The sequence below is a fragment of the Pseudopodoces humilis genome, chromosome 11 (genome assembly GCF_049639895.1).
Source record: "Pseudopodoces humilis isolate 2021_Gansu_Grassland_sample_001 chromosome 11, ASM4963989v1, whole genome shotgun sequence".
NCBI lineage: Eukaryota > Metazoa > Chordata > Aves > Passeriformes > Paridae > Pseudopodoces > Pseudopodoces humilis.
Genome location: NC_142210.1, coordinates 3,972,963 through 4,000,456, shown reverse-complemented (window position 1 = coordinate 4,000,456; position 27,494 = coordinate 3,972,963). Strand labels below are relative to the sequence as shown.

At 47.6% G+C, this 27,494-nt stretch overlaps 2 protein-coding genes across 9 annotated transcripts in view; one reads left to right on the top strand and one right to left on the bottom strand.

Moving 5' to 3' along the window:
• BOK (BCL2 family apoptosis regulator BOK) overlaps positions 1-4,474 on the bottom strand; it is a 33,345-nt gene extending 28,871 nt beyond the window's left edge. For 3 of the 7 annotated variants that reach the window (XM_088061207.1, XM_014258270.2, XM_005529496.3), the window contains exon 1: positions 3,958-4,474. Coding sequence is in view for 3 of the 7 variants with exons in the window: in XM_088061204.1 (XP_087917330.1) it covers positions 537-641; positions 3,958-3,987 (135 nt within the window). In the remaining 4 variants the exon portion in view is untranslated. The other 4 variants (XM_088061206.1, XM_088061205.1, XM_088061204.1 and 1 more) reach the window with 3 other exon arrangements.
• Positions 4,475-4,682: 208 nt separating this feature from the next.
• STK25 (serine/threonine kinase 25) lies at positions 4,683-27,219 on the top strand. 2 transcript variants are annotated; one of them, XM_005529493.3, is made up of 12 exons: positions 4,683-4,812; positions 5,659-5,771; positions 11,947-12,177; positions 13,314-13,370; positions 14,390-14,498; positions 15,753-15,910; positions 16,161-16,346; positions 16,881-17,026; positions 18,509-18,623; positions 18,909-18,980; positions 22,327-22,463; positions 25,073-27,219. In XM_005529493.3, exons 2-12 carry the CDS (start codon positions 5,742-5,744, stop codon positions 25,110-25,112), a joined length of 1,281 nt encoding a protein of 426 aa, XP_005529550.1. In that variant the 5' UTR covers positions 4,683-4,812; positions 5,659-5,741; the 3' UTR covers positions 25,113-27,219. The 2 variants fall into 2 exon arrangements, with proteins under 2 accessions (XP_005529550.1, XP_087917082.1); XM_088060956.1 differs by having other exon boundaries at positions 4,688-4,808.
• The last annotated feature ends 275 nt before the right edge of the window (positions 27,220-27,494 follow it).

Here is a 27,494-nt window from a genome sequence, read left to right as displayed (position 1 = left end):
AACCAGTTAGGTTGTTGGCTGTCCCTCCCCTTTTTACCTTTTATGCCCCTTCCCTAGAAAGTTCTCCCTTCCCTGTTCCCCCGTTGGCCCCAGTTTGGTGCAATCCTACACCCAACACTACAACAGCTGACTGTTCCTGTTCCTAACTGGGACAGGAGTTGAAGAATAGGTGTTTGGCCAATCTGCCCAGGCAATAGGCATGCAATCAAAACAAGCTTATTTTCTTCAGCAGTTCTGGGTAGTGCTATCTTTCTCCTTACTTTTGAGGGTAACTCAGAGGGGATTCAACCACATTTAGCAGCTCCAGTTTAAAAGCAAATCTGACCCACTGAAGCACAATGCCTCACTGTAAGTTCCAGCAGAGAATTTTTTCCTCTGTTTCAAGGAGCCTTTACAACAATTTTCATAGCTATTATGTGGTACCAGACAGGAGCCACCCCTGAAGTACTCAGTGAGTGCCAGCTCCATCACCCAGATAAAGTATATGCCAGCAACTATCCCTTAGAGCTCTATTAAACAGGAGTCTCCCCACTCACCTGCATACAGCCTCCAGGACAGCCAGAAGAAAACAGCAGGAAAACAATAATCACTCCAGAATTACATGAGCCACATCCATTCCTGACTCTGCACAGCACAGAGACCTGCAAGAACCCAGAATTCACCTCAATCCTCTTGAACTGCCTGCTACCACTACCCAGAAACATGACTTGGAAAAACAAGCATTCCATGCTCTCAGCTTGGAGGAACCATCGTTTAATTTAGGAATTAGTCGCTGTGGGAAGCAAGGGGTTGCTGAGCCAACAGGAGTGCCAGCTGCACTCTCAGCTTTACAGCTGCAAGCATCACTCTTGCTCATTCCACTCTGCCAGCAAGATTGAGAGATAAAGGTTCTTTTCTTTGCTCAACACAGCCTTAAGAGCCACACTATCAGCAGAAAATCAGCCCTGTGCAGCCAATATTGCAAGATTTCTGGGGATACAATCTGAAAGCAGGAAGGAGACTGATGTAGCTTTAACAGTCTGCTACAGTTTCCATACAAGCATAGATCTGAAGAGCCATCATCAGAACCAGTGGATTTCCACAGTATCAGCTCAGACTGATCTTGTAAGGTCATCTTTGAATTCTCCCTGGCTTTCCTAAAACGAACACCATTTAAGGCCTGGAGCAGGATGTTACTTTCCAAGACAAAGCAATCACTTTATTATTATCAATAGCTGTCATGCACCCAAATAGAGCAGATAAGCACTGCTGTACTTCAAAATCTTCACCGAAAAGAAAGGTGACTAGGAAGAACATCCCCATTTGAAACTGTCAATGTAGCTTGCAAGCTCAGGCAGAGACTGTTTTGGCATGAGCTTGAGTAGCATCTGCTATACAGAAGCTCAGGGGCCAAGTCCAGACAAAAACCATAAACCAAAGCAAAGAGTAAAACTGCTAGTGAGTCCAGCTCTTGATTCTTTCTGTACAAGCGCATTCTTTCCTACGGCCTGAAAGCTCCACTTTGCACTGGGCAAAACCATATGCCCTGCGAACATTACAGATTCAGAAAGATCCTCTTGTCAAGAAGATAACTTGCCTTCTGTTCCTGTAGTGGTACTGCTTAACTGCATAATGCAGCAGTAGTGCTCTTCCACATCAGTGCTCTCCCCAGTACCACTCCAGCCACAAACCACTCCAGCCTCTCGGGATCCAAAAGGAGCCAGAAATGGCTCCTCTCCAAACAAGCACTGCAGCACTAAAAGAGTTGTTCTTGCAGCACATTTTACAGGAAAGTTTGACCCTCATCTATACTGCTAGGTAATTCTACCTTTAGGGAGAGCACTTAAAACACAGCTCTCTGGTTAAGCACTCTGCTCCACAACTGTTTATGCTAGGAAAGTGTTACCACTTCTCAGGGCTCTCTAGGCTCAAGGTGCCTAAGCTGCTGCTGCAAATAATCATAGAATGGTTTGGGTTGGAAGGGACCTTAAAAGTCGTCTCATTCCAACCCCCTTGCCACGTCCCTTAGAGACTCCAAAGCTAAGGTACCAGACGTAATATCAGCCAGCCATGTCCCCAGTCACCTGATAGCTGTACCCATCTCCTTGCACCCTCCATGATCCACTCCACCCTCTGCTGGTTTATCCTTACCATGCCTGAATTTTTAATGCGGTACCCAGGGTAGACAGAGGAAGCTGAACCAGACTTGGCCCTGTGAAAAATGATGTTCACTAGCCTGATAAATTTGAAAAGGTTTCATATAAAAAAAAAGACAGTAGGAGACAAAGATAATAAAGCAAAGGGTTAAAACAGCCAGGTGCTTGGCTCTCTGCCAAGGGCACGCCTGGTGCTTTGGAAACACCCTTTATATACCATTCCTGCCACATAGATTTGTGCATATCCAAACTTTACCACAAACTGTTCTGCATGGCCACTCCTCAGGTCCGCCTTCTTAGAGCACGTGCATTTGATTTTAATTTCTCTTTTATCATCTTTTTATTTGGGCTTGGTTTCTTTCTTCTACAGGCAGTGAGCCTTGATAGAGAAGTTGAGTAGCCTAGGCCCCATTCACCTGTTCACTGGATGTTATCTCACTTGTCCAGGTAGGACCTAACCCTAACGTCCAAAATTCTTCTTGACCTATGCCTAAATCCTAGCTAATAGCAGGAGAAAAAAAGGAAAAGACATAGCAAAAGCTATTCTAACATTATACATAAAACATTCATCTTAATACTTGCAAAAAGCCAATATCACAATATGCATTTATAACAGCCCCACTCACACAGCAGGAAAGCTCAGAGTCCTAGGACAGAGATCCAGGTACAAGGAGAACCCACCCTTCTCCCCAGCCTGCTGCTCCCTCCTTTGGAAGGGAGATGTTTGCTTCAAGGCTGAGCGAACAGCTTTGAGTTCCTGGCTTTGAGCACTGCTTCATGCACCGGCACGAAGGGCTGCATGACCCACGCAGGAAAGGGATGAGCAGTAACAGAGCAGCGGGGATTCGGCAGGAGCAGTGCAGCCGTTTGCTGCGAGGGACCGAGTGGGGCTGCCGGGTGCCGCAAGGAGCCGGGGCCGCAAAGCGCTGTTGCCACCTGCTGGCACCAACACAGAGCAAAACCAGGTTGGCTTCCAAAAGCTCTTATCTGCCCCAGAGACATCAGTGTCCCCTGACAGCTACACCAGCCCACATTTGAACCCCTCTGTCTCTTGTGCTCCTGAACCAGCTTTAGCAGTTTCAGAAGGAATTGCCATGCTAACCCCACATGACAATCACCCGTACGAAAGACTTACCCTAAGCTGACTAACTGCTGCTCCTGTGTGTATGTTCAGAGTTGGCACATTAATTAAGATGCACTTTTTTTGGTAAGACTTCTGCCTTTTGGCTTCATGTCGACAGTGGCTGAATTAATGACTGTTCATGTGACAATAGGTGTCTGTGAGGCACCACAGACAAATGAACATTAAGTAACATACACAGGAAGTCAGACAGTTCACCCCTTGGTCCTTGCTACAGTGGAACCAGAACAGAACTTCATCCTCCTTCCTTTCCTGCTTCACATGCAGCTTTGATTTCTCTGTCTGTTCACAGATCTCCTAAGTAAAGGTGTCATGCTGGAATAAGGTTATGAGACAAGGTGGTCTGATTTTGTGGGGCTAGAAGGCTGGTCCTGCAGGTATCAACTCAAAGCTACAGCAACCCAAGGATCCTACAGGCAAGAGCTCTGTGAGGTACAGTTGTTTTAAATACAAAACCAGAATTTCATTGCAGGATTTCATACTCTATCTATTTGATGATTTCATTCAAGTACCTCAAAGTGCTGGTTGATTTGATCAGGGGCAAGGAAACAGAAGGAAGGGAGCTACATGGGGAAGGCAATGCAGGAGGGAAGAGGAATGTGGGGGAGCTGCTGGCTGCTGCCCAGATCCGTGTGTTCACGCAGGACACTTCCCAGGGCTGCTCCTCTTGCTACATCTCACCTGTGCTTCAGAGCAGCACCAGCTCACCATTACACGCAGCAGGTTGTGATAAAGGCGTTGTGTGTCAGCGCCAGGGAAATGCTGTGCGTGGTTTGTTCAATTCAGGGAAGAAATGCAGGACCGGCTTCTTGGCAAGAGGCTGAGAAAATGGTTTTGGTTTTTTTGCTTCCTTTGAAAAACGTGAGTCAGCCACTGACATTACAGCACCTGAAGGAAAACCCAAGCCCGCAGATGCAGCGCTGAGAACGAGGCCATGAGGGAGCTTCAGTCTCCTCGCCTCTCCTCCTCCTGCTCTGCCGGCTCCCCCGAGGGCCTGGCATCCAGCGGTGAGGGCACCGGCAGGCCTCGGCGGGGCGCAGACAGCCCCTCACCCTGCAGCAGCCAGGGGAAGAGCTGAGGGCGGGCCTGCCTGGCTTCACGCGGAGGGCTCCCGGGCACAGCCCCGTAAGGACTGGCGAGAGGAAAGCTCCTTGAGGCTGGGCTGGGAAGACAAAAGCGAGTGTCCCACTACCTCCTCCCCGGCGGTCACGGGGCCGCGCTGGGCCGGGCAGCGCCCGCGCCTCAGGACTCCCCGCCCCAGCCACCCCCGCGCTCCCGCCCCGCCTCTGCGCGCGCAGCATTCTGGGTATTGCAGTCCAGGAACTAGGTTCCACTGCCGGGTGGCTCATCGTGAAAACTACATCTCCCAGCGTTCCTGGCGGTGCGGCCTCCCCCACCGCCGCGCCTTGTTGTTGCGCCCGTCCCGGCGCTCCCCCTGCGCCTCGCCTGGTGTCCCGGGGCAGCCCAGAGCGGCGGCGGCTCCGTGCGCCAGGGCCCGGTATGGCGCTCCGGACGGCGGCGCAGCGCTGCCCGTAGGTGCGGTGGCTCTCAGGGCCGGGCGAGCCTGCGTGGACCGGGCGGGGCGGCGATGCGCCATGGAGGGACTCTGAGGGTGCCGGGCGGGGCGGGGGGGGGGCGCGCTGGGTTGCCCATGATGGCGAGGGGAAGGCGGGAGGGGCGAGATCTCTGAGGTGTGAGGTGGGACTAGGTGTCCGTGACGGGAATGGGAGTAGAGGGCAGCTGTGGGGCCGCACCATGACGAGGGATGCTGGGGACGGGGGCCCTGGGGAGGGCTGGGCCGAGGGGGCCGGGCTGGGTTGGGGCTCAGCTGTTGCTGGGGTGGAGGGAAGGGCCGCTGAGGAGAACAGAACTGGGGAGCACCGGAGAGGGAGCGGCCGGAGTAGTGCAGGGCTGGGGTTCCCTGGAGAGGAAGGTGTGTGCTGAGCATCTGAGCTTTGCCAGTGGCTGTACCGGGGACAGTGGGAGCGGAGGAGTGCTCTCAGAGAGAGGATTGCTGACGAGGAACAGGAGAAAAGGAGTGTCTGAGGACGATGCCGTGGGCTGTGCTGGGGAAGATGCTGGGAGTGGTGGTGAGGCAATAGAACTGTGGAGTTAGCTATAATACCGGGGAGCATGCTGAGGTGATGCTGAGGGAAAATGGAGCCTGGGACTTGGTCAGTGTATAACATTAGAATGAAGTTCCTTGATACACCTGGAAGGCATTTCTTTAAAGAATTGAGAAATGCACTGTGCAAGGAGGGCCTAGCATACTTAGAACGTGTTGGCAGGTTCAAGGAGCACTTAAGATCGAGGCCATCTTCAGGGGAATGAACCAGCTTCCAAGAACCTCACTTGAGAGCTATGTGTTCTTGCTTATCACAGTTGACCAGTGGAGAAATCACTTTCCCGCTGTGCTGCAACATCCTGATCCTCCCTGATTCTGCAAAAAAAAACATTCTATAGGCATGGCTCACCTGAGAGAATTTGCTAGCCAGGTAAGTGGTGATTAAAAATTTGTTTTAAAACTCTCTTCAAGGGTTTGCATAATGGTGTTTGTTCCTGATACAAGGATTTCGAACAAATAACCAGAAAATCACTTTTTGCCACTCTTTATCTCTCTTGCACAGGTCTCAGCTTACTCCTGTTAGCTGATTGACCTATGTCTCTGTGTGCCTGGTGTTGGGCTGATAGTGTTGTGTTGCCGGCCATACAGAAAGTGAATTCTTCACCCACTGTGGATCCTTTCTCTAGGATTAACTGTGTTCTTTTTAGGGAGTCAGGAGTTGTTGTCTTTTTGAGTATTTTTGGAAGGGAAAGTCTAAAAACGGGAACAGAAAAACTGTGTATACTGGCTCTGCCAGGCACATCTTCCTAAAGGGTTCATGGCATTAATCTCAGAAAAATGGTTCTTGTAACCTTGCTGCATAATAGGCAGTGATATTTGATACCGGGTCATAACTCTTCCAAGAGATCTCAGCCTCCATGAATGCGTTTAAATTCTGCTGTTGTGATGACATTTTCATAAGAGGAGAGTAGAAAGATGATGCCAGGATTTGTGACTAAAAGCTAAACCACTTTAATAGTATTGCATCTTCTTCCCTCTGAATTCGGTTGTGCGGTGTGTTTGATGATTGGCAGATGTCAATACTGAACATAGGTCTTCTTAAACCTTTGTTTTGTGAGTTTGGGGGCATTATTCTGTTCTGCTCCTAGGTGTAGAATTGCTAAAAGCTTTAGTGGTTTGAGCTAATGTTTTCTTTGAACCTTTACTGATTTAAAATTGATTTGCAATGCACGTTAGTTGCATGCTGTCTTTCACATCAACTGTTTCCCCAAAGTGTATATGGAATTAAATGTACATATAATGCCTGGCTGAGTCACTGTACAGGGAGAGAAAGGGAAGGATGCTGTCTGCTTGGGGCTGAAAACTGAGTTCTGTAGCTGCAGAGGAGGTTGCTCTGAAGCTTTTTTTGTACACAGCATTCCCTCATGAAGCTTATCAGCATTCTAGTGGTTTCAGCTCTGAATTTGTTATGGAAATATTAGGCATTCTCAAACCCCTGTCATCCCTTGACTCTCTTGTCTGGTCTTGGAATAGGAAACCAATCTGTGTTGTCCATTCCTCCAGTCTTTCTAGGAGTCCTTGGTGGAACCTCATCATCTGTGTAACTGAGGCTTACTGGGAGAGAAGTAGGAACTGACGTGAAGTTTTCTTCACTGGGATTTAGGGAGTAGTGGGAGGTGCTGTGAAAATCAAGAGACTTAAGAATTGCATTGGGATGTTAGAGGCTTGACTTGTTTTTAATTCTCAGTTCTGGTACTGATAAGCAGAGTTACCTTAGGCCACTGCCCAGGCTGCTCTGCCTCTGTGCTTCCATTTCCCTGCCCAGCTGGTTGTCTCTTCTCTTTCCTTGGCTCCCTTGTGCTGTGAACAGACAGCACTGCAGGGCTTTGGTCTTGGTCTGAAGCTCTATCTGCCAGGTGATGTATTTGTGTTAGTTACTATGTTTAAAGGTCTGATCTGAGCTCTGTTTCTAGATTTGCTGTTCCTCATGTGACCTTGGAGAAGCCATTTAGGTTTTTTTGGCTAAGTAATGCTTCACCTCCTGAAGCAAAAGAATACTGTCTGTGCAGAGAGCTGGGAGTCTGACAAACACATGTGTTTCAAAGTGTTGAACACAAACTTCCTTCTTTTCTGTACTCTAGAAATTCAAAACTATCCCAGGTTTTGGCAGTTGCAGAGAGCTGTTCACAGATTTCATATAGACAGGGAAGCTTTCAAATGGTTCCAGATACAAAGCTGGTTTCACCAAAGAGACTGTTGATAGCCCAGTGGTAACTGTTCAGCATGCTGGGTGGGAAGTTGGGGAGCAGAGGAGGCAATGAGGGAAAGAGAAGAGCAGAAGAGTTCTATTAAAACCAACTTCCTTCTTCCACTGTGTTTGGCAGAGCAAAATTATGTTTGTTTGGTTGGAAAGTGCTCCAGTCAGAAATAACACTAAATGTAGCTGTAGTTCCACATAAACCTTTTGAACACATTCTGTGTCAGATTCAGCTCATAAAGTATGGTGGCCTTGGCAATGTTCTCCCATAGACCTCTCCCATATAGAACAGTGATTCCAATTCCAGCCTGCCCCACATTAAGGATTTCTCATTTCCAAAAGGGTTTAAGCACCCCTCAGTGTTTTATGCAACAACTGCAGGCATGATTCTTGCTCTTGAATATTTTGAGAGTAAGATCCAGCTGGACATGGCCCAGAGAGAAGATCGTCAGATAGTTCAAGTGGTGTTTGCTTCTGTTCCCAATATGCAGCTTATCTTTCCAGGCAGTAGTTTTGAAATGAGAGCAGATACTTTCCCTTCTTCTCTGGTACTTATGCACATCTTCTCAAAGACTGGATATCATGTCTCCACAGCTGGAGGTGGCAGAGCTGCCAAAACCATTCTTTCCCCATGAAGCAGCTGGTATTACTGTCAGGCTTGTCTCATAACGCACTGTGATTCCTAATTGCTGATGGCTGCAGTGAATTGGTCCATTTTGAAACATGGTATCATCAGTCAGGATGGCAAACACTCCCACACCTGTCAGGACAGAGCATCCTTCTTTCCTGTGCTGTGAGATTGGATCCCGGAGGGCAGAAGTGAAGCACATTAGTAGGAAATTGTCATCATCCTTCTCATACTTACTCCCTTCCGGCACTTACAGCTGAGAGGGTGCATTGTGTGCTCTCCTTCCGAAGCCTGCCCAGGCCTGCCTGAGCCATCTCTAGTGCCTGGCTGACTGCTCTCAGTGCTTTTGCATCAGAACTGCTGTGTAACAAGCATTCAGTCAAGCAAAAAGTTACAAGGTAGGGACCATCCCGTAATGGCTTTACATACAGTAGTAGAACAAGGAGCAGCTGCTGCTGACCTGGAGCTCCATTTTTCAGCTCTGATGGGTTCTGTGAATGGGAAAGAAAAATGGGAGGAACCCAAGCTGGTGAGCAGTTGCAAAGGTGACAGGTCCTAATAAGCTGCTTTGGGTTATCTGTGCTCATTTAAGCAGGTATAAAGCATTTCATCTGGATTCTGGTGCTTCCTACTAATGAAGTTTTCGAGGTGTTTGTAGCAGTGCAATTTCAGAAGATGAATTTCCAGCCAGGGTGGTTCTCTGACAAGATACTGAGGTACTGAGATTATTCATATTTAAGAGTGGGAGGGATGGTGCTTGTTACACCTCTCACCATGTTGATTTGCAAGTACAGGTGTGTTGGGGATGGGGAGAGTCAGGCTCATGGAGTGCATCCTTCTCTCTCCTGACAGAGCAGTGTGGTTCCATAGTTCTCCATTCTTGGTGGAACTGCATTTGTACTGCTCTCTGATAAGTGCTGAGGCTTTTATGCCCACAGATCTGAACATTTTTGTTTATCAGCACAGGTCACCATGTGGTGTTTCAAAATGGATTTTTTTTTAATGTACAAGGGCTTTTGAACCATGTCCTGTAGACAGGTCATCTTAGTTTGTTGTGGAAATTCAGAGTTCCTGAAAATGCCACCTGGCAATTTCTTCTGTGGTGTCCACAATGGTAGTTCACAAGGTGTTCTCTTGAGCAGATATTAACCTGCTTGAATTGGGGATGGGTGGGCTTGTTTCCTCCTCCCCGTTTACAGAAAGGGAAGAAATTAATCAGCAAACTATGCTCCTCCAGCAGTGTCCAGAGACTGTAACTGTGGCTGGAATGACTCTGTACCCCTTGGCCCTGTGCTGGCTCCCTGGGTTCTTTCTGTTGCTGGGTCTGATTTCTGTCGTTTTGGCCAGTGCCTCAAGGGATGTTCATCCTCAGGTCCTCCATAGAGTCAGACTCTTGCCCTGTCACCTGCAAGCCCTAAAGCATTTCCAGGTCAGGACTGGGAAGGTAAATCCAGTACCTACAAACAAAGTGTCCTGATGTTTCCACCCTAATGGGGGTGGGCCTGTCTCATCTGCCCATCAGTTACATTGTTTTCCTGAGACCCTCGGGCAAAATTTCTGTCTGCTTGTCAGGAAGCTTTGTCTCCTTCCCCGAACCTACCTGAACTTCTTTGTTCTACTGAAAACGGGATAAACCAACATCCAAGTCTGGAAGCTTGTTTACAAAGCTGTCCATGATTACAGAGCCTGCCACATAAAGTGGTGGTTTGCTCAAAAGCTGCCTGCCACAGCTGGTGCCCTTATGTTTGATGTCTTGAGCTAGAGAAATCAGTCCTGATTCTCTTATGTGCCATACCAAGCTGAAGGGGGAGCAGTTACTTCCGCCTTGCTGTTTCTTACCTCATGGAAAAGTTACATGGGAGGGGAGGAATGTTTTCTTGAAGGTTTGCTTCCCTGCAGTATTCATCTGGGTAGTGTTTCTTTCCTGAGCTGAGCAGGTGCTTCTAGGAGATGATCCTCTTTCTCTCCCTTCTCTCTGATGTGTGGGAGTAGCTGATATGTTGATAGGCATTTTTAGGGTGCAGTAGGTCACTGTAATGTCTGGGTCACTTTCTTGCTCCTTTTTCCAAGTCAGTCAAGAGGTGGAAACTGCTCCTGGTGTGTAGTGAGCCTGGACTAGTCAGACTGTTCTCCCTGCCTGCAGTCATCATTCTCATGTTGTCCCCTAACATTTCTCAAGCTCAAATTCTCTCTTCCCCTCACCACCCTCTCTCCAGTCTCTGCTATGTATCTCCAGTTCTTTTTATCTATGAATATCCCTTCTAGTCTGTTTCAGTGCATTTGTTCAAAGTACAGCCTGTTTGGATGTTGCTATGGATGCAAAAGGATATTTGGTTATCCTTCTGTATCTTGGACTGGAGTTTGTGTGGAAATCCTGTTGGGTGAGCTGCCTGTAAAGCTCACCTGGGCCTGGCTTAGAGCAATGCACAGAAGGCAAACAACCTGTGATGACAGGCTGGTTTAATCATTAAGCAACACCTTAGGCTGCTCAACGATGGCCTGCTTCTAGAACCTGGTGTGAGATGGAAAAATGCAGCTTTCATGTTCTCTGATAAAATCTGCCAACTCAAGGCCCTTGTGAGAGAGCACTCTCACTGGATGATGTGTTGGAGGTGAGACTGAGAAATTCTGGATGTGGAAAATTCCTTCTAATGGCTTGGCTGCTTCCTAAGGTCAGGTCATATTTTCCAGGGTTTTATTTTTTTTTTCAAAGTATTAAAAATAAATAAAAAAAAAAAAGCAGGAAAACTAATTATGAAGAGCATTTTAGTAGCATGAAGGACCTCCTGGATGCAGGTGGACTGAATTAAGTAGCATGAGAAAGTGACTGTGATTTATTCCCTTTCTTACCCATACTCACCTTAATAAAAAATTAACCGTCCAGCTGCTGTTAAAAAGTCAGTATTTCTCTGTTAGTAACTGCCTAGTTGATGTGCTTATCTAATGAAGGAGATGCTATTTGCCTTTGCATCTGGGTCTGCCAGCCAGAGAAGAGGCAGGTACAGAAAAGCAGGTCAGGTAGATGGAAGTGTCCTTTCTGCTGTCCTGCCTCCTCCTTGCTGCTGACCTTCCAAAAGATGTGAGGCTCCATCTGCAAATGTCTGAGGAGAGCTGGGCTGGGTGCTGCCTGGAAATCAGGCTGCAACAGAGAAGACAGTAAATGTGAATTCATATAACTGTAATATTTCATCCTCCAGACAAGTAGGAAAGGGTGAAGATCTTTCTAATCATATCAGTCTTTGCAGGAAGACTAACTAGGGAAACATTTTTATGGCCTCTTTCTTGTGCCCATTTTCTCATGCAGATCTCCAAGAGAAAGCTGGTTTTGGTACCCCTTGCTGGTCTGTATTGAAGTGTGAACAGATGCTTGCTCATGGAGCTGCTTTGGCACCAGTTGGTGCCTGCAGTTGAGCAGCCCTGTCCCACATGGAGCTGACACTTTCCATAGCAATATTTGCTGACCTTCTCATGCTGGGCTTCCCTCCTTTTCTTCCCCCACTGTGGTCTGCAGGGTTGGAAAGCCTGTGGAAAAGGTTTCTTTAGTTCTAATCTTGAATATATTCTGTGCTAAGTTTCTAATACTGTTTAGGATCCATGAGTTTCAGGTGAATTTATCAATGTAGTAGTTGCACAGATATGAAAATGAGCTGTATGAGTATGTGTGGTGCTCTGCAGCCCAGGAACTTAATGGAATTTTCCCATCTCTGCTTCATGGTTTAGCACTCCAGGGTGGATCCTGAGGAGTTGTTCACCAAGCTGGAGCGGATCGGCAAAGGATCGTTCGGTGAAGTGTATAAAGGGATCGACAACCGCACCAAGGAAGTGGTTGCTATCAAGATCATTGATCTGGAGGAGGCTGAGGATGAGATTGAGGACATTCAGCAGGAGATCACAGTGCTCAGCCAGTGTGATAGTCCCTACATTACCCGGTACTATGGCTCCTATTTGAAGGTAGGACAAACCATGGTGGTACCTTGCCAGTAGTTTGGGAATGGGGAGGGCTCATCAGTGGATGGTGGCACATGGCACTAGAAAGTGACGTGTGAGTGGCAGCATGGCAGCAGGAACAGTGGTGTCTCTGCCCACTGCATTGGTGTGCACTTAATAGCAGACTGGGCTTTAAGGCACTTGCTCAGCACATGGAAATGAAGTGCCCTATACTTTGTGGTACCAGGAAAGGGCACTTCATTGGAGAGCAAATAATTTGTTGAAGACTGAACTTTCCCTGGTCTGACAATTCTGGAAGTTGATGGAGTACTTTTCTAGAGTAGCACAGTCTTAAGGCAGTACCACTGAAGGATTTATGCCTCTGAAAAAAAGAAGTAGTTGAAACTACTTCATCAGAAGTGATGAAAAGAATATGAACTGAGTCTATGGAGGAGTACTAGTACTGCTTCCATTGAGAACAGGTTTAGGAATCCCTAATGGAAGTAGTATTGAGCAGAAGTGGCCTATGCATGCTCGTTGCTGGTGATGAATGTAGCAGTGGGACTGCAGCAAGCAATTCCTGAGCTCTTTGGGTCCTGAATATTCCTCCCTTATTTTTCAAAGGCCATAATGCATTTTCTCAGCCTTCTGCTGTAGTTTCATGGACCTGCTGCTTATCTTCTGTTGGGACCCTGTGAACCTCAGCATGGACTCTCTTCTCTGAGGAGTAAGAGTATCTTGCCAATTGTACTCTACAAGCTGGCAGCCCTTCTAATGAGATCAAAGGCTGCAGTACTCCCCTGCCATTGCCAAGAAGGACTTAGGCTGGATGAGCTGTTGGAGAGATGTTAAAGGGGTCCAACCTGGGAATAAGCTTACCTGTGGGCTGGGAAGCCTGGTGCCTGTAGGGGCACTTGTCCAGGTAAAACTGCAGACTGAGAGTTAGAAATGTGCTGGAGGCAGGTCCACCTCTGTAATTGCTGTGTCAGCAGAAAAGAGGGAGCTTGGGGCTCCTTCCTTAAGCCCTTGAGAGCTGCAGTGTGCAGCATCTCTTGGATTGTGTACAGGAGTACTCTTGTGTCTTGCTGCCTCATGAGTGTTTCACTTTTCTGTCTGCTTTTATTACTATCTTTGCTCTTGATTTGTGCTTTTGCTTGCAGGGCACTAAGCTGTGGATAATCATGGAGTACCTGGGAGGAGGTTCAGCCCTGGATTTGGTAAGTGGCAAGTTCTGGACTATGAAAAATACCGACTGAAGACTTGGTCTGTGAAATGCCCATAAGCCAGACACTCACTTGGCACACACCATCATTTTGGCAGCCCTGTGCCCGAGGGGTAAGCAGCACAGACATGTTGGTTATGCTTATCCCAGGACAGAGGGAATGTTTTCATGGAGCTCAGCTGTCCCAGCACTGTTGTCCAGCATGCTGTGCTGGCTCTATGATGGAAAGAGCCAGTGAACTGAAAAGTGAGCGCAGGCAGTTGTTTTTGAGCATTGCAAATCTGGACTTCACCTCATCAGTCATGGTATTGCTCAGTGCTTGCATAGCTCAGTAAAGACATGGTCTGTTATTAAGTTACCTCAGATTTTGAGAGAATACAAATGCAGAATTTACCCACAGGCAAAGGTCTGCTGCACTGTATTCTGTCACAGCATTTTTCCCTTCTCTTTAGGACAGTAATGCCCATTTTTCCAGAGAGGTAACTAGTGATGTAGGGAAAACATCACTGAGCTTGCAGTGACTTGGAGGAAGGTGTAGTGGTGGGCTGTCATCAGCAGAAGTTATCTGAGTGTCAGAACCTCAGTTATTGCACTGAGAAGGCAGGACTTCGTTAGAGGAGAACTGATGGAAGGGAGAAGAGCTTTGATGCACTACTCCACAGCCTGAGTATTGATTTCTCAGAGGCTTAAATTTAGTACTTGCATGCCGGCAGAGAGACCCGAACAAGAGAAACTGTTAAAATGTTCTCTTGGCCAATGTATTTCCAGGCTGTTGGTTTGGGAAGCCTTTAACAGACCGATAGACTAGCAGAAAATTGCCCAAAGTTTTTCCATTGAGTGCTGCCAGCTGCAAACACTAGCATTCTACTTGTAGCACATGCGTCAGGTGTGCAAGAAGGTGCTTCCTGCTGAGTATGACCTGCTTGGCCAAGGCTTCCAAGTAACCATCTGAGAGCCTGGAAAATCCAAGGCATCAGTCACCCTCTTTTAAGTCATCTTTCTGCCTTTTATCAGCTGAAGCCAGGACCGCTGGAGGAGACTTACATAGCTACTATCCTGAGAGAAATCCTAAAGGGTTTGGATTATTTACATTCAGAGAGGAAGATCCACAGAGACATCAAAGGTAAGATTGGCGAGCTCAGCTCCCTTTCTTGTAAGGGATGTTAGTAACATAATACTCAGAGATATTATATTCACTGTATTCTGCAAGGTTTCAAAGACTGTTTCTCAGTGCTGCTTTTCTAGTTGGGTTGCTGTTTCCTGAATCTGATGCTTGTCACTGTATCACAATTCATGCTTTTCATGTCTTTATGGTTTAGAGTAACAGTCAGGATTTGTAGCTCTGATCTGATCTGTAGATTTGGAGTTTGGACAGTCAGGGAGCTAAAGCAAGGGAGTCAATGAAAGGCATGCTCAGATATTAGCTGACTTGTGTCTGGACATTTGCTTTGCTGCTGGACTCTAAGGGTGTGTGTGCTGGTTATTGTGGTTGTAGCTCACAGCAGAAGTGAGCTGTCCTCATGCAGGGTTCACAGCCCTAGAAAATTAGGGCAGCTTGTGTCAGCTTATCCTGTTGGTGTTTTTTATAGTCACTGGCCACGTGTAGTGTAGAGAGAGCTGGCATCTGCCTCTCAAAGAGCAATGTTGCAGCAAGCCCAGAGCGTCAAAGTACTGCAGGAGGATGGGAGGACAGTGTTGTGGAGCTGGGCCAGTGTTGGGTGCTCAGTACTCCAACCCACTGCAGGAGGGGGTGTGAGCAGGCAGGGCTACCAGAAACCTTATGAGGACTGGGAGAAAAGACTTCATTGTGTATGTAAGACTGCACAATTCTAGCATTGCAAGATGTGTAGGGCTGTTGGCTGCCAGTGGTGGGGAAAGGCTGAAAGCTGTTGGGTAGGGTCTCAGAAGGAACAGTCCTGTGGAAAACCTCCATTCCCAGACTTGCACAAAGTTACAGTCTTAGGAGTGAGTGGGAACTAGTACAAGAGTGGAACTTGAGCTCTTTAGAAGGAGCTGCTATTTGACCTGTGCTGAATGCTACTCTGGGAAAAAAAACACCAAGAGTATTAGAGTCTGTGTTGCCCTTCCTTCTTTGTGTGGCCAGGTATCACATCTAATTGATGGTGTGGCCATTCCCATCTATTTCCTGCTTCCTTAGCAATGTTTCCCTTCTGATCCAGCAAAGTGCATGAGCTTGCTCCTTGTTACCTAGTGGAGTTCAAAGCATGAGAATGAGTCTGAAGCTGGAAATCCAGGCTGAGAGTTATCACTGGGTTTAAGGAGAGTGCCACAGGAGGGGTCTTCTCAGTATTCAGTTCTGTGTGGGTTGGAGGTGATTCAGAGGCCAGCAGATTTAATTGCTTATCTGCGTGTACAGCTGCCAACGTGCTGCTCTCAGAACAAGGAGATGTGAAACTGGCTGACTTTGGAGTGGCTGGACAGTTGACAGACACCCAAATCAAGAGAAACACCTTTGTGGGGACTCCATTCTGGATGGCACCAGAGGTCATCAAACAGTCTGCTTACGACTTCAAGGTAAGCTGGGAGCAGGAGGATTGCTGCTTGGGGCTACTGTACATGAGGTGGTGCTAGGACAGAAAGAGGGATTGGAAGTGCTGTTACTGCAGGAATTATTCTTTTCTGTTTTGATGCAGAGTCTGCTGGAGAAGTTTGTGTATCAGACATGAAATGCCTCATTTGATTTATGTGATTAGCTGTCCTAAAACTGTGTTTTCATGCTGTAGAATTGCTCCTTGCTGTTCTGTGTTCTTCTTCTCTTTTCCAGGCAGACATCTGGTCCCTTGGGATTACAGCCATTGAACTAGCAAAGGGAGAGCCTCCAAATTCTGACTTGCATCCTATGAGGGTTCTCTTCTTGATCCCCAAAAACAACCCTCCAACACTTGAGGGTCACCACAGCAAGCCCTTCAAGGAGTTTGTGGAAGCCTGCCTCAATAAGGATCCTAGATTTGTGAGTATTGCTGCCTACCTGTGAATTTGGGTAAAAATCAGCAGAGGTCAAAAATTCCTTCAACAGGAAGATTCCAGAATCCTGGAGAGAGAGAACTGCTGAACTTACAGGATGGACATGTGAGCCTGGCAGGACTTTCTCATGATGGGATGTGGAGGGTTGAGCACTGATCACTTTTCTCTGTTGACCAGCAATGGGACCTAAGGGAATGGCGTGAAGCTGTGTCAGGGGAGGTTTAGGTTGGGTATTAGGAAAAGGCTTTTCCCCCAGAGGGTGGTCAGGCACTGGAACAAGTTCCTAAGGGCAGTGGTCATGGCCCCAAGGCTGCCAGGAGTTCAAGGAGTGTTTGGATAACATTCTCAGGCACTTTGTTGGGGATTGGTAGTATTTTTGGGGGCTGTCCTGTGCAGGGTCAGGAGTTGATGATCCTTGTGCATCCCTTCCAGCTCAGGATATTCTGTGATTCCAGTTGAAGTCAGTGAGTTTCATGTGCGAGATGGTTGGATGTGACATGCTTTTCCTTATCTGCTCCAGAGGCCGACAGCTAAAGAATTGCTAAAGCACAAGTTCATCACACGCTACACCAAGAAAACCTCATTCCTAATGGAGCTGATTGATCGGTTCAAACGCTGGAAGTCGGAGGGCCATGGAGAAGATTCCAGCTCTGGTGATTCCGATATGTACGTACGTGTTTTACATGGAGGGATGTCCCTGCTTGCCCCAGGGTAACCTACTGCAAACAGCTCATGTCCTTTCCCCACCTGAGATCTTACCTTTGAGCTTTTGTTTGTGCAAGCGAGTGCTGCCTGAAGAGCCAAGCTGTTACCTCCTGTTCAGTGGGACTCAGTTCTCTGTTCTAGTCTTAACCTGTGGGAGCCTCTTTGCTGAGTGTAAGGAATCAGAGTACTGACACAAAACATTTAGTCTGTGTGTAACCAGTAGAACAGGGCTCTTGTTGCCTGTATTTTATGCATCTTTCATTAACTACAAGAGCTCCAGGCTGTGTTGGTGTGTATGTGTACTCAGGGGTAAATCTTTGCACTGCCGTGCAGGACAGTCAAGTTATGGGCCTTGGGTGTGGAAAGGGCACTTCATGGGCAGAATAGTGTCACAGAGCTGCTCTTCACCTGTAGTGGCAATGACTCAAGTGACCAAGTGTCCTGGGGTGACTTTATGATACTGGTATCCCCAATCATCTGGTTTATGTTATATATTAAGTTCTGCACCTTTAAGTCTGGCTTTGAGAGCAAGAGAGAGAGAAGAAGAAGCGCGCAGTTTGTGTTAAGGAAAAACATCACTCCCACACATCCCGCTCCTGGACTGTGGTGTCTGCAGCACGGACAGACAGCGGGACACAGCTTCTCTCTGGCTTTTAGTTAGTTCTAGCTAGCTGAGGCAGAGGAGTTCCCTGGACCTTTGTTTTTTTTCCCAATTTTCTTGGATCTGTGCAAGCCTGCTCTGGACTGAACACCCAGCCAAACCCCGGGAGCTCACGCCTGTGGCCCACCGGGGCCTGGGCCTCGGCACTTTCCAGCGCCGGAGGGACTGATAAGAACCTGAGCGAGCCAGGCTACACCACATGAAAAAGACTTTTTTCTTCCTAGATTTGCCATCCCACCGAACAGCAAGAGGTTTTATTATTTAATATTACTCAATTTCTGTTAAATAAACAGCTTTTTCCACTTCTCTCCAAGGACTTTTTTTTTTTCTTTTCCCGGACCAGTTGGTGGGGAGGGGCATTTCCCTGGGGAAATCCCCATTTGGAGTTTTCCTTCCTAATTTGCCCTAAACTAGGACACCAAGGACTCAGGGAGATTGGCTTATAACATCTAAGACTGGCCCCTCACATTGTGAACTTGGGTTGTCTTGAAATTCTCCTAAATTTAACTAGCACTAGAAACTTCTTTAAGCTGGCTGGATCAGAGAGGTGAATGTGGTGATTTGGAAACATGATTAGTACTTAGATCTCTTTGATGCTGTATATGCGCTGTAGAGACTAGAGTGGTTTCTGTTCAGAACTTTTTCTGGAATAGGGAAAAGCCTGAAGGCCTGCAGCAATATGGCAGTCAGGTGGGGAGAACTTGTGATTCTGGGAAAGTATGGGCAAACCCCCAGTGTATGGAGCTGGGGCTTTGTCTTGACTTTCCACTTTTCATTTGCAGTGATGGAGATGCAGAGGATGGAGACCAGGGTCCAATTTGGACATTCCCACCAACCATTCGCCCCAATTCCTTGAGCAAGCTGCACAAAGGAATGGCTCTTCATGGTTCCCAAAAGGTCTGTGTGCTGTCTGGTCTTTCTGAAGTGGACTGAACTATCGTGAGCTTTGGGTGTCTTGGGGAAGCCACCAGGCACTCGTCTTCTGTCTGAAATTTACTTCAGTCTGGCACCAAGGGCTGGTGCTCCAGAGTTGCCTCTTCCACGTCATCAGGGTACTGTGACTCATGGTTTTACCTAAGATCTGGTGATGGGATTGCCATGGAGGTGCTGTGAATTCACCAAAGGCTTCATGTGCCCTGGAAGCTTGTGCCTGTGCTTGTAACTTCTTTCCTTGTTTTCCAGCCTACTGAGCCCATCAAGCGGCAACCACGGTCACAGTGTCTCTCCACACTTGTTCACCCAGTTTTTGGGGAGGTGAGTAGAACCTTCTTGGTATCTCTGCTGACTGGAGATGAAGAGATACCTGACACAGATAAGTAAATGTGAAGGATTTGGAGAAGGGAGGTGTGGTGAGGTGTCTAGTAGGGTTAAGGGACTCTGAAGCATTTGTACCAGTTCAGAAGGCTAGACCATATATGGGCAAAGTAAGTGTGTCCCTGGTGTGTCCTCCTGAAAACATTTGTGGTTGGAAGAAAGGCTGGTATTCTGGTATTATCCTTCTTGTATTCTGTGTTCTGGTGAGGATCTGATAGAGGGGTATCCGTCTCTTACCTGTATCTTAGGCTTGTTGATGCCAGCTCCAGACTCTGATGTCTGTGGCTGAAGTGCAGCTCCTGTTTGAGCAGATAGGTACTTGAGCTGACCTGTTATTGTGCATGTCCACAGCAGAGTCAGTGAGGGGAAGGTAGGTGGGTTAGGGCAGGAATTACCTTTGCTGGTTACTAGGCCATTTCTTGATCTGTACAGACTGCTATTGGTAGAATGCCAAAACCAAGATATTCCCTGCCACCTAGCTTCTGGAAGGCAGGTGGAGAAAATGTGTTTAGAAACACATTTAGTTCCCCTGCCTTGTGGTCTGGATGGGGATGTGGTGTTGAAGTAAGAGCTGCCATTAACAATAGGATGGTGTCTGTATCAGCAGAGAGGTGACAGCTCACCTTTCCAGCTGGGTGGTGATGTCAGAGAAGAGGAGGATAATCATAAGGGGGCTGCTGGCTATGAGCTCTGATTGCTCTTTCCAGCAGAAGGGTAGGAAAGGAGGTCATGCTTTAGAAGAAATCAATTAGATGCTGCATGTCAGAGTTCTGTTCTTGAGGTGCTGGTGACAGACACCCTTTCTGTGGTCCTGAGGAGTTATTCTTCTGGATCCTGATGGCATGGCCCAGCAGAGAGCTGTGCTATTCCAGGGACAGTTTCCAGACTTAAGTCTCTTTTCTCAGGTCTACTGCTATGTGGAGTATGTGGAAACAGGGTTTGCTGCACAGCAGGAAGCAGAGGTCATGCTGACAAGCAGGCTCTTGAGACCACTCCGCTTTGGAAATTGAGAGTTTATCTAACTGGCCTCTTCTGTGCTCCATGGGGCTTGTCTTTCTGAGATTGGAGCATGAGGCCAGTGACCTGGCTCTTGTAGGCCCAGAGCTATGAGATGAAACCACATTAAAACCATGTTGTTTTGTGATGCAGTTTGCTTGTGCAGCACAATCACTGATGCCTGGGTCTCTGTTCAGTTTAGAGGCCTCCAGTGCTCAGGGCTGTGACTATAAATGCATTTTTGTGCTTTTCCTTGCTCATCTTACTGCACCAATTCCAGGGAGGAAGTGGCTTCTCAGACATTTCATTTCTGCTAGTTTGACTCCATTGCCCCAGTTTCTTGATCCCCTTTTCCTTTGATTAGACTTTTGCTGGCTCTGCAGATCTCACTGAATGAAATTGGGAGTAGAAAGGGTTCTGGGCAGTCTCTGAAATAACCTGACTTTAGTGTGCAGTAGAGGGGGCTTGAAAGACTTCTCCAGGTTGGAAATCTGCTTTGCTGCTGATTGAATGTATTATTCTTTGCTACTGGTGGAAAAGTAGAACTGAAAACTTTGTCCTCCTCACTATTGTATGATTGCATCTTAAACCAGCTAGGCTTGATCCCCTCTTTCTCTAAAGGGGCTGAAGCTGGGCTTTGTGAATGGGAGTCTGACTGAGATGTTCTTTGTTATCTTTTTTCATCTACCATCCCTGCATGTGTGTTACTGGATGTTAATATTGAAAATGGCCCACGAGGAGTCACTAGCAAGTGTGAACAACTGCAAATCTGGAAACATGGTGGAGCAGGGAGGTAAAATGACATTCAGGCCTGGTAAGGTTGAGCTCAGTGCAGTGCTCTAATTCCTGCAAGCCTCCAGAGAGCTCTTCTGCAGTGGGAAGAGGCAGCCCAGCACACACTGCTCCCATCACAGGCTGCTGGGTAAGCTGAAGGTCAGGGGCTTGGCATCAAAGGCTGATGATAAAGTGACATCTTACCTTCAGGATAGACCCTGTGCTTATTCTGAGGCAAAGCAGCCTTTGGTAGGTACACATCAAATCCTTGGCTTTAGCATCACAACTATTTTTGGCCTAAGAAATCTGTATCCTTGATGTGTAACTGAGTTGCCCTCCATGACTGTGCCACTTCTGACTGAGCAGAGTTGTGCATGGATTGTTCCCACAGCTTTGTGGCAAGGAAAGGGTGCCCCACTGAGGAGACAGTGGCCCTTTTTGGCTGGGAACTGTTTGTTCCCACCAGGGGACTTAGTGCACAGGAATGACTGCATCTGGGGATTAGCATTCACATTGTTCTGCTTTCCAAGAAAGGGTAAGCTCCAACAACAGGAAGGGCTGATCCTACAATTGGGGATCATGTAAAGCCCTTTAATCAGCAGGGCCTAATGAGAGCTTAATTGAACTGGACAGTGGTAAGCTGGCAGATGTTGCTTGTTCAACAAGATGCTTGATTGTTGTTAGCTCCTTGTGTGATGGGGAGGGGGCTGTCATATCAGCAGCTTGTGGGAGGAACTGCTGCTGGGGGTGGAAATGTAGGATTTCCAACAAGGGACTCTTTCAGGCTCAGCACCTGTCAGGCATTCCTTCTCAACAGAGCTGTAGCTATTTCAACTTTATTTCCAGCTGGAAACATGTGCAAGTAGAGGCCAAGTCAGTGCACTGACCATGAGAGATGCAAACTGAGGCAGGTGCTGTGTGTGCAGGTCTTGGTGTGTGGACTTTCTTCCCCTGCACCCCCCCCCTCCTCTTAGAGAGGAGTGTTGGAGGCCAAGAGGCTCAGGATCCCTGGTGTGGCAGTTGTCTGCTTTCCCAGTCACTAGAAGCAACCCAAGTCTTTTTTTGTGGTTATTAAAAGTGGTGGTGACTAACTCCTGGCATTGGATATATTCTGCCCAACCTGCCTGTGAGCCTGTGTGAGCCTGGGTGCTGGGCTGTCATTAGCAGCAAAAGTGATTGTACTGCTTCAGACACACCTGGAGTTCTTTGTGCTGTTACTAGTGATGAGTTTTCAGGGCTGTGGGTCCATTTCTTATTATGTTTAGTTTTAGAGTACATCCGACAGGTAAGGGCTTCAATTGCCATTAGTACCTGGAGGCAAATTTGAACCCCAGACATTGGACTTCAACTTTCCTGACCTACAAATGAGCTCTTTATTTAAGTGGAATGTGGGTGTCCTCCTGCATCCTGGTGGAGTCATAATAAGAGGGAAAGGGCTTTAATGTCAGTGCTGTGTTTATTGACCAGTGCTTTGTGCGACAAAATGAGGACCTAATGCCTTGTTTCTGGGTTGCAGCTCAAAGATAAGCACAAGCAGACTGGAGGCAATGTGGGAGCCATGGAGGAGCTGGAGAATGCCTTTAGCTTGGCCGAGGAGTCCTGCCCAGGCATCTCTGATAAACTGATAGCACACATGGTGGAGCGGGTCCAAAGGTGAGTGAGTGTCCTGAGTGTGAGCTGGGGCAGAGCCGGCACTGAACCATGTGTCTCTTGTGCTCCACCGCTGTGCAAAGGTCAGGGCTGAGCAGTCAAGAGACAAAAGTGAATATTGATGACACAGGAGTTCCTATGACACTTCTTTTAACTGCTTTCATTTAATGGAAACAGTTCTTTTGCCTCAGAAGTCTTTCCTTACACTGGGCATGTTTCTGTAGTATAGATGTATGTTGTAGGGCACAGAAAGATGTTGCTGTTCACCTTAATTTTGCACATATATCTATACACATATGATGTCCTGCTGGTCCCATTACCCAGGCAGCAAGGAGTATGCAAAATCTCATTGGGATCACTTCTTGGATAGAAAGTTTCTGTTACTAAATATCTGTTTAATTGCAAGGAATGTGCTTTAAAGCACTATGTGCAACTAGTCACTGCTTGCCCACCTTTAGATATACACAAAAGTGTACTTTTCCTGACAAGAATTATTTATTAAACTGAAGAAATGTAGTCTGGTAGAATTCAGTTCTTTGCTGGGTCAAACTTGGCTCCACTGCTGGCACCAAGTCCAGTCACATCCATGTTTTGCAGGTACCAACACAGCTAACCTGGTCACAGATTTATCAGGCTTTATTTAACAGGAATTTGGCTTTTCTCCCTTTCACAACAGGCCTATCCTATATCTCACCCATTCCTTACTGAGAGAGAAGCTTAACATTTGGCTCCTCCCTGGTTAGCAGGCTGGAAGCGTTGTACCACACCAAGAGAAGCTGTTCTGTGCTCTGGCTGCCCCTATAAACACAACCCAAACTATACAATCTTTACACCCTTGAACTTGGGCTTTCTAAGCATTTCTTTCTGGTGGGTTAAAGTTTGTGCCTTGTAACTCAAGTACCTATTGAAGAGAACAGAATCATTAAGATTGGAAAAAATGTCCAAGATTGAATCCAGCCTTTGACTGATCACCACTGTGTCAATTAGACCGGAACACTGAGTGCAGTATCCAACTGTTTCTTGAATGTCTCAAGGGCTGGTGATTCTACCATGTCCTGGACAGCAAATTCCAATACTTGACAACCCTTTCTGTGAAGAAATTCTTCCTGATTACCAGCCTCAACCTCCACTGGTGCAGCTTGAGGTCATTCCCTTTTGTCCTGTCCCTATTCCCTGGGAACAAAGCCTGACCCCCATCCCAGCTGCCCCCTCCTGTCAGGGAGTTGTGCAGAGCCAGAAGGTCCCCCCCTGAGCCTCCTTTTCTCCAGGCTGAGCTCCCCCAGCTCCCTCAGCCTCTCCTGGTGCTCCAGCTCTGTTCCCTTCTCTGGACACGCTCCAGCTCCTCAATGTTCTTCTTGTCATGAGGGCCCAGAATCGGACACAGCACTCAAGGTGAGGCCTCACCAGTGCCCAGCACAGGGGGATGGTCACTGCCCTGGTCCTGCTGCCACACTGCTGCTGCCACAAGGCCAATGGCTGGCCTTCTGGACCACCTGCACACATGCCAGCTCATGTTCAGCTGCTGTTGAGCAGCATCCCAAAGTCCTTTCCTACCAGGCAGCTTTCCAGCTGCTTTGCCCCAAACCTGTAGCACTGCAGGGGATTGTTGTGACTGCAGTGCAGGACCTGGCACTTGGCCTTGGTGAGCCTCACACCATTTGTCTTGGGGCAGCCTGTCCAGATGCCTCTGCAGAGCCTTCATGCCCACCCAACTTGGTGTCACCTGTGAATGTGCTTAAGAGGGGCCTCGATCTCCTTGTACAGATAATGGATAGAGACATTAAACTGGACTAGTCCCAAAACTGAGCCCTGGGGAACCCTAATAGTGATTGGTCCCAGCTGGATGTAACTTCATTCCCCACCACTCTCTGGACTCAGCCAATCCAGCCAGTTTTTAAGCCAGCAAAGTGTGTACCTGTCCAAGCCATGGGCTGCAGCCTCTCCAGGAGAATGCTGTCTGAGATAGTGGACCACATGCAGAGCCTTCCCCTCTGTCACTAATCGGGTCACCTGGTCACAGGAGATCAGATTGTGGTCATGCAGGACCCACCTTTCATAAACCCTGAGTCTGGATCTGACCCCCTGGTTGGCCTCTACATTCTGCTGTAAAGGAAAGAAGAGCTGTAGATATTAAGGACCAAATATAATGGTCACCCTAGAGGGCTTCTCTTTCTATGTCATTGGAGTTTCCAAGCAAATAGTGGGACTGAGTAGAACCGTCACCTAATAATCACTTAACGCCAGGAGGAAAAAACTCATTCTTCTGGATGACCCATAGAGGTCACAGAAGGTGTCCTGTGATACCTGTAAAACCTGAGCCTCTGACTGAGCAGGAGGATGTGTGTGGGTGACTGCAGACAGGTACTTGTTTCAGCATCATTCACTTCTGTCAGCCTAGAAATTACACTGCTGGACAGGCCAGAAGCACAAGGTACTTGGTTTGGGAGGAGGGGGGACTTGCAAAACCTCAAAAATGTGGTTGCTTTCTTACCATAAAACACTACTGCTGAAAACTTATTAGGTCAAAACTGAATCTTGAAAGCCTGAAGAAGTGTCAAACCATTCTAAGTGAGAGCTTCAAACAGCCAGTGCTGACCAGTTCTTCCTTGCAGGTTTTCACACACTCGGAACCACCTGACCTCTGCCCGCTGACACTCACATTCCCTGCTGTTGTTGTCAGGGGGGAAGGATTTTTTCCAGCTTCATAAGAACTACATCTCTAATCCAGACCACCATCTGCCGTTGGATGTGACATTGTGATGGACCCCAGGACATTTCAGAGCCTTCATGTTACCGTGTTTCCATGATAACCCAGGGTGGCGTTTGCAATGCAAGTACAATTTAGACCTTTTGCAGAACCCGAGATGGGTGGTCTAATTGTTTTTACAATGTAATCAATGCAGTTTTTAATTGTTTTCCTACAATGGATGTGTCCATTTTGGCTTGGTTTGATTCGCAGCTTGTTTCTGGTAAATGCCTGGCTGCTGGAAAAAGGGAGATTCTCTTCCACTGATATATGTTTCACAGGCAAGTCTGATGGGTTTAGTCTCCTGCCCTTCCTAAAGAAGTGTTTGTGAGCAGTCATGTGTGAGTGTAGGGATGTTGGGAAGCTCTCCAGGCATGTAGGGCCTCTGGGAGAGTGAGACAAGCTCTCCAGATGTTCTGGAGGATCACTTCAAGCCCTTCACACACAAGTAACTACGCTTTCCAGTGCTGCAGCAACTGAGCTGATACACAGTTGCTCTTTCCCAGCCTGTCATTCCATAGGATGATGGGTTTTGCTGATTGTTCTTTTTTTGGCTCTGGGATATCATTTTGTATTAGGCCTTAGTTCATCTACTTCAAGCAACAGCAGAACTTGCCTTGGGTCTCCAGGGAGCAGAAGGCAAAGTGTGTGTGTTTGCTGTGGGAGCTGGTGGAGTTCCTGTCCTTGGTGTTCCTGGCAGCTGAAGCAGTTCCACAGGCAGGCTGGGCAGTGCTGGTCTGAGCTGTGCAGGCCCACATGGGGCAGAAGGGCTAAAAAGGGGAGTGGGGGGATCACAAGAGCTGCAAACATCAGCAGGGCTTTGGCTTACAAGGCAGAGGGGCACTACATAGCAATTTTTTATGCAAGAACCTGTGCTCTACAGGAAGACAAAAACTGGCTGGCTCACAGCAGTGTGGTAGGGCTGGGGATTCCCAAAAGGTGCTCTAGGCCCCCCTCTCCTTCTCAACCTTCCCTTTCTGGCTCCTCTTTCAGCCTGGGATCCAGACTTGCTGCAGCCAGGGCTCTGCTCCAGTTAACAAGCTGGAGTGCTGTTTGGTAGCAGAGAAAGTAAAGCATCTTCTGCTGTGTTGGCTGCTTAAGGTATTCCAGAGGAGCTGTCCCCAGGAGCTTGGTTTTCTGTATCATGCTAGTTTATAAAGCAAATCTTTAATTCAGGTAAGCACACAGATCTTAAATCTACATTTTAAAGGTCTAGAAAAACAAGATTTAGGAAAATAACCCCTGATAGCTGGTTGCTTAGAGAGCTGCTCTCTAACTGAAAAGAGATTCCCATGAAGTCAGCACGAACTCAGTTATCCAGATCTTTCTGTCTGGCTGTTTGTATGTGGATGATATGGCTCACCCCAGAGCCACTGAGAACAAAGGCTGGAGCTGTTGCAGTGGTTTCCACACAGCTGTTCAGCACTTTTTTTAATGACAGGCCACTTGGTTAGAAACAAGGCTTGATTTTTGGTACTTAAATTCAGACCTGCAGATTTTAAGTGCTGGGCTGCAAGTAGTTCAGGGGGGACCATAGGTTCCCTGATCCTGGTGTATGGTGTTTCACTATGCTTTATTTATCCTGATGGATAAATGCAGGCTCAGCAACACTATGAACTTGTACAGTAGAGGTGCTGCTGTTGGCTCTCTGATGCAGAGCAGTGTTCTGTGGTGAGAGCCAGCTCAGAGCTTGCAGTTAGGAGGAACAGAAAAAGCCCACTTTTCCCTCAGGAGGAGAAGTTCATGTATAGACAAGATGCATGGAGAGGGTGAAGGCAGAGGCTGTAGGCCAGCACAAGGGCCCCTGCTGCTTTTAAAGTTGCTGTTCACAGCAGTAGCAAACCCTGTTGATGAGGTACCTGTGTCGTTACTCGCATGCTCTGCTGTGTAACGAGTAAACTTTTTAAAGGAAACAATCCCCACACCCTTTGTCCAATATTCAAAGCAACAATGGGTTTCATTTTCAAAAACATTGAAAGGGATCTGCCACTTTCAATAAAGTAACAAAACAAATGAGGCTGGTGTAACTGTGTTATTAGGGGAAAAGGACTGGTTCCAGCTGCTTACCAATCAGGCACTAACCCTGCCCAGCAGAGGCCTTGGCTCCTGGCACAGCAGCCCTTGTCCACTGGCACAGCCATGGTGTGAGCACTGCCAGGCACAGAACGCCTGGAGCCCCTGCCTGCTGCTGCTTCAGTAGAGCTAAAGCTGTGGTGGGTGTTAAGGACTTCACTGGTGTAACAGAATCACTTCTCTGACCAGGGAGGAGAAGGGAGCTATCACCAGAA